Source organism: Pinus tabuliformis, chromosome 7 (genome assembly GCF_031772625.1).
Source record: "Pinus tabuliformis cultivar Carrire ecotype Pingquan chromosome 7, CPIR1, whole genome shotgun sequence".
NCBI lineage: Eukaryota > Viridiplantae > Streptophyta > Pinopsida > Pinales > Pinaceae > Pinus > Pinus tabuliformis.
Window position 1 is genome coordinate 1,821,380,051 of NC_142293.1, and position 7,194 is coordinate 1,821,387,244.

At 39.6% G+C, this 7,194-nt stretch overlaps 1 protein-coding gene across 1 annotated transcript; it reads left to right on the forward strand.

Moving 5' to 3' along the window:
* The first annotated feature begins 4,065 nt into the window (after positions 1–4,065).
* Positions 4,066–4,818, forward strand: LOC149255665 (RNA-binding protein 1-like). Its single transcript, XM_089455105.1, has one exon. The coding sequence runs from the start codon at positions 4,066–4,068 to the stop codon at positions 4,816–4,818; it is 753 nt and encodes a 250-aa protein (XP_089311231.1).
* Positions 4,819–7,194: the final 2,376 nt, after the last annotated feature.

The window sequence follows — 7,194 nt, forward strand, 5'->3', positions numbered from 1 at the left end:
CATGATGCCCAACTCATGTAGACTTCATCCCAACATCTGGCGATCTGCATCCAAGTCTGCAATCTGTCATAAAGAAGCCTCCTCCCAAGGCCCCTTACAAAGTTGGTGTGGTTCCTCCCTGCCAAGGCCTCCACACCAACCCATCTCCAAGGTTGTCTATAGATAAAGGACGACCAGGAAGTTTCCTCCCTGACTCTCATCCACCCATGTGTCAGATTGATGTTGTGTCCTCAAGTATATATGAACAACCTCAATCTCCTCACATGTACACCCATGCTCACCTAGCTTGTCTTTTTTCAACTGAAAGTCATATATGCCCATATCATACATGCAAAAGTCCACTATCCCAGAAAGATCGCTACCTCTGTAATCCTCATCAACCACTGCCTCTGAAGTAGTACTCATACTCCCTTAATTTGCAACTCCATTGTGAAGATCATCAATAGAAGATGCTCCCATCAAGTTTCTCCATGTTCGTGAGATTGCCTTCTCACTTCCTTCATTCTTCTTCCCTGCTCTCGCAACGAATTCAATCAACTTCCTTTCCTTCGTTGTTTGAGTAACGCTCCCAAGTACTCTCTGCTCCACATCCTCATGTTTCACATTTGGATCTTTGGGATACAAAACCATAGAAGTCATCCTTGGCCTATACCCCAAGCAACTCCTCCTATTCATCGGTACCATCATGGTTTTTCTTTCAGCTGTGATCAAGAGAATGTCTCAGTCCACCATTGGTATGGCTTGTGCAAGATCCATGAAGTCCAACCCCAACACCATAGAATGATCATCCATGTCCACAACCCTCAAGTCCAACTTTCCAAACCACGATCCTACTTTCACCTGAGTGTCCTTCAACACACCATCAATAGCTCTTATGGTAGAGTTGACTGCTTTGAAAGCACTCCATTCCCTCTCCATCTTTGCTTTCTTCCCAAAAGACTTTGCTGCCTTCCTGCTTAAGAAGATATGAGTAGCCCCCATATCCACCAAAGCTACAAATCTCTTTCCCTTCACGGTTACCTGCACAAAACTTAGCTTCAAGGAATCACCTCCCTCTGTTGGCTTTGTCTTGCACCTTACATCAGCAACCTTCTTCAAGAATTCGGCCTCAGAAGTGTCAATTGGCTCATGCTCCATCTTGACTTTCCTTCTAAGGTACTTCACCTCCTTGCTTGGCTCTTCTAGGCAACCCGATCTTTGTTCAGCTTGACTTCCTTCAAGCTCGTCCTCCATCGAATTCTGCTCAAGTGCACCAACCAAGTGTCTACTGACTAAGTTCATAGAACTAAACTTCCGAATATCCTCTGGATTCTCTCGGTAGTGAGTTCCCAGCCTGTCAATGTAGTCAAGCTCTTCCTGCTCAATCACAAAAACCTTCTTACCAAGAAGCTTCTTCTTTATCTCTTCCTCAACTTGTTTGATTTCGGCTTCCACCCTGGCACTTTCCTTCCTTAACTGGGCTCTTTCATCAAAGAGCTCTTGAAGATCAAGACCACTCTATTGGATCTCCTCATCAAGTTCCTTCAGTTCAACATCTGTCGTACTTTTGCATTGGCTCGTGAGTTCTTCAAGTTCTTTTCTTAGTTCTGAACAACTTTCCTCAATATTCATGTTCTGAGCCTTCATCGAAACCTCGTCAGAACTCCATCGACTCATTTGTTCCAACACTTTGTACCGGAAAGCTTCAACTGCACTATGGCTAGACTCATCTATCGTAGGTTCATCTACCATCTCTGCTTTTTTAGCCTTCTCCATGTTCACCAAGTCGCTGCAAGCACGAACCAGCTCTTGTTTCACTTGTATGTGAAACAACTTCCTTCACCTGTAGGTACCTGTCATCAACTTCCAAGTGTATGCACACTTTCTTCACCCAGCTTCCTGCAAGACTCCTCCATGTCTTCAGACTAGCTCCGATACCACCTTCACTTTGGTGAAGGTGTGTAGGAGCTTCGACCTTCAATACTCTGAATCAGCTGCTCTGATACCACCTGTCATGCCCCTACACCTGCGGTAGTCTTCCAACCGCTTATAGCGAGGTGCGGCACCACCGAACACATTCTTTTCACCAATACTAATGTTCATGGACTACGCCTAATTCACTTTTCCTTAGTTTGTGTTTCACATCCAAGAAATATTATGTCTATCCTTTATACTAATGAACACCCATACTCATTCATTATCATCAACAATTATAAAAGAAAACAACAATTGCACAATATAAAGGGAGGGGCAACTCCTTGAACAATGAGTCTGCCCAATAATATATTAGGAGTATCAGTTCACAATACACAATTATGTCTTGGCAAGACCAAGTCTCATACTTAGCCAATTTTACAATAGAGGAAAACCTGCCTTTTACAACCTTTGTGCACACCTTGCACGATGGGCGGGTGCTTACCCGAGCCACCAAGACACCCTCGTCAAGTCTTGACACAAATCTGCACATTAGAAGAACCCCGGGCACACCTTGCCCAACCTTCGACCAATTCCAAGAATGCTAGCGAAGTGAGCGACCTCCTATGAGAAGTGCGCATGAGCTATGCGCATTCCCTTCTCTTTTCTGTGCACTTGTCTTCTCCTTGAACTCTTGCGAAGATGCTTGTCCAATGCGTTGATGCCAAATGAACCTCCAAACGCATCAATATATATGCCTGTTTGGAGTGGGTGGTGGCTTGCCCAGCCGACCCCCAAATACAAGTTTACAAACCCCTTAAGTGCTTTTCACATGTCGGCCATCCCTCTAACATGAGTCAGCCTCCATCTATTTCACCCATGCGTCATTTCGGTATAAACTTCTAAGTGTCGTAAATTGGCGTTCAGACTTTCGTCGCATATAGCTCGCCCAAACGTTGCTTTTCCGTGTGCGTGCGCCTGCACGTGCACCTGCACGCCCGCCCGTTCACCGCGCACCCGCCCATGCACCAAGCGCCCGCCTCTCCAACCCCGCGCCCGCGTGACCGCTTTCGTCCGTCGTAACCACCCAACCGCGCCCGGCTAAACTTGAGGACCTTAGAGGTAAGTTGGTAACATAAGAGTAAGTAACAATAATACGAAGTATAGAGAAATCATGACAATTTGAAGTAGAAAATATAAAGTTTAGTATAATGTGCTAACTTTAATTTTGAAATTAAAATTGAGTTTAATATGATGTGTTAACTTCATTGTTAATAATATAGATAGAAAACAAATTAATATTCAGAAACAATTATTCTTTTTTAATAGAAGGTTGCACTAAACCAGTTTAAATTTGATGATTAAATGTTTCCTACATTACATGAAAACTTTTACTCTTTGTTCACTATTTTATTTTAAATGTTTGTCCCCAACTTTATAAAACACTTGCAAGAAAAAGGATATAGTTACCTCCCTCGAGAGAAGTATTTGTATAGTACAAAGGTAAGAAAAGTGGAGTATTTAAAAAACAACGCTAATGTGGGATAGAAAATGAAATGTTATCCATTAATGAAGAGCTGATGAACTTAGCGAGATCATGTTAAAGAAAATCCCCATCAATATATGGGATTGTTATGTTCCAAATAGAAGTGAGGCTTTAATAAGACTAAGAACGGTTAATTTTAAAGTTTAAAATATGTATGTATATTTTTTTGAAGTCACCATGAATTGGTAATTTTTGAATTAATTGAGTTGTGGGTAAGTCAAATATATTATAAACTTAATAATTTAATAACAGCAAAGTTAACAAGAGCAAAGGTTACCCTGAGTGGGGGAGTGAACTCCCCCACTTCTTGAGCCCAATTTTGAGACTTCAACATTTAAAAAAGACAATTTGTGGGCGATCGTGTTTGGGTTTGTGACCGTGTCCAATAAGACAATATAACAATTAAAATAGGCCGACCATAGATACATGGGCACGGTAAAATAGATATATGTTCGCGCTCCAGAGTCCCTATATTAATACATCTTCAACGTAAACTCCACAGGAGCGGTTGAGCTTTGGCGATAAAAGAGTTTTATTTCGGGCTATTTTTGGGCTTCTGTAGTACTCTAAGTACTCTATTAGATCGCAGCGGGTCTTTGATTCTGGTTGGGCAATAAGAGAGAAACATGGAGTACGCAAGATCCCGAGCAACAGGCGCTGAGAGAGAAAGTGACTGGCAGAGGTCCGTACTACCAAAGCGGCCTCGCAATGATCATGGATATGACGATACTCGTGGTCGTTCATTGTCTGGTGTTTACGTTAACCCTAGGGAAGACCTCAGGCTTGCTGAAAAAGTTGGCGACAGAGTAGGGATCCGCTTATTGGATGATGATGTTCATTCTCGTTCTCTTCCTTTTCTTGATGAACATCATCTTGTTTCGCAGATTCGGCCGCTTACATCTTCAAATAGGTTAACGGTAGATGAAGGGTTGAATATCAGGTCTGATAGCTATAGACTCGACCCTTTATTAGGGAGGAGGCTGCCTGTGGATGATGTTCAATATCTACCAGAGGATGCATCCAACACACTGTTTGTGATGGGTGTTCCCAGTGATTGCACTAGTAGAGAAGCAGATCACATATTTCGCCCTTTCCGTGGTTTCAAAGAAGTGAGGATTGTTAAAAAATCCAAGGAATCCAAAAAGTCCCATGGTGGTAGAGAAGGAGAAGAGGCGAGTGCTGTCGTTGTTCTGTGTTTTGTGGAATTCGATAACCCAAAGTGTGCTGCAACTGCCATGGAAGCTTTACAAGGGTATAAGTTTGATGAGAATGACAGTGATTCGCCTTCGCTAAAGCTGCAATTTGACAGAGAGAGGAATAGGTCATCCTTTGTGCATGATCAAGATCGACGTCGTGATTATTACCGTCATAGTCAATAATTTTTTGAGTGAGACAATCTATTTTGCTCCCATTACGAGAGTCAATTTAAACCAATGTGTTTCTTTGTGTTATTGTTGAGTTTAGACATATGTAGAAAAATATTGAAATGCTAAATAAATTTGTACAAGTGATAATTCTAGGTATGATTGAGGTCTAATTCAAATTAAAAGGGGGTGGAGGGTAGGTGGGGTGAATACATTGATGAAATGAGTCAACCAAGCACATATTAATAAAGCTTATTTCAAAAGTTTTAGATTTAATATTAAAATGATACTAGTCTATTGGTTTCATTTCTATTATAGTTATTTAGACTTATTATTTAGGGGTGGAAGTTATTCTATGAGTTTTTAGTGTGTTGACTCTCTAGTTCATGAAAGGATGTACTGTATTCATATGGATAAATTCAATATTTTATTTTATTATACAACCACATCAAATAGGCATGTTTTTGTCTAGGTAATATATCACATGAAAAACCACTAGGTCCATTTATTCTTAGTATGATAGCTCGGGGAGAACCTAGATTCTTTAGGGTTCAATTCCAACTCAAAAACATGGCTCAACATCATTAAAACAATATACTCATTATGAGCTCAAAAATTCACTTACATGAATAGAACCTAAGCAGAGAGGAATATGCTCCATCTCACAACCATTCAAGGTAAATCCAAATGCCATCCAATTAGCATATTTATAATAATTCACTTTTAATTTAAACCTAGATATGTTACACCTTCATGAATTTCAACATAATTCAATGAGAAAAGGTTTAATATTTATAATTTCATCTCTTCATCTATTTATTTAAAAATTAGTGAAGAGTTTGACGTGTTGACATCCATTCATGAAGATTTACAATATACGTCCAACACCTCCCTTACCATTTTCATCTACTACTGGTTCCTCCACCAAATACCACAATGTTGTCAATAAAAAGAAGACTACTCAATGTGAAATTTTACTATTATTTTCTCCTCTTATAGTATGCAAATTCATCTCTATGTAGGATAGAAATAGTCTAAGTTATAACCAATTCAATTTTACAAAAGTTTTTGCTAAATCAAGTTTGAATGTGAGTTTGGATTGGGCTATTGAAAAATAATCCAAACTATTCATCTCACTCGCACTAGAAAAAAAATAACTTTCAGCATTAAGAAGAGCCTTTTCAATAGAAATAACATAGGAGAAATTTTTGATCATGTGTTTTGAACCAGCTAGTGTGGTTCATCATTAGGACCATATGAAGATGCAAATCATGGCATAGGCTTAAATAGAGGGTGATGTAGACACCGAAAGATCATATAATGGCTAGTTTATGAAAATTAAGATTTTAATAATGATTATTAAGATCTTTTTTTCCACTCAAAAAATCGTAATCTTTCATTATATGGTGAAAAATTACATATAGTATTTGCTATTCAGCATATGCGATTTGTGTCAGTATGTCAAAAATATTTACAATTCCATTCTTGTGAATGGCTGTGTCAAAAATAAAAAAAATCATCACACAGGATGATGCTGTGTAGAGTTCATATAGAGTTCATATAAGGATATTTACACCTTGCAGGGTGTTGTTCACAAATAACACTAAGTTATCTACATCATCATATATGCCGAGTAGTACTACAAAATTTAAAGACCATCCACCTCATGGTAGATATGATCTATATAAGGCTTGTGGTAGTATTGGTATTGAGAGGTACCCCTCTGTTCTTGTATTATCCATTGTCCTCCTAGCAGATGTGTGGCTTCCTTGGATAATCCATTGGCACTCTGGCTATGCTCCGTGTAGATATGATGAACACAGATCGAATTAAAAAGAGATTTGAAATGCATTACTTCATCCAGAATATTTAAGAGTGTGTGTGTGTGACATCCAGTATTCTTGTTTATGCAATTTATAATATTATTTGAGTCACCATAGATTTGAATGTCTTTGTAGTCATGATATAAGGCAAAGTGCAAAAGATTTCAAAGAGTGATAAGTTCTGCAAAGTTGTTCGCTCCTACGTTGAGACCCATCTTCTTTGAAGTAATGTTGTTTTGAGAGGTATAGTATGATCACCCCCCATCCCCCCACATCTGTGTTGCTGAGTAGCTCCATTGAAATATGCCCATGGAGAGGAGTAGTCTATAGGGTCGGGTGCAGCAGGTGCGAGGTGGGGTATATTCAGGCAGTTCAAGATATGATGAAATGATTTTAGCAATAGTGAAATGCCAGCAGATCATGCCATTATCATAAGTTAGTTTATTTTTGGGTAGCCATATTTCCGAGCATATGATCAAAGGTAGGCACGACAGGTTTGCTCCTACATGTGCACTGTTCCAGGCTTCCCATGCTGTTGATATGCTGTCACCTTACCATGTTCCCGTGA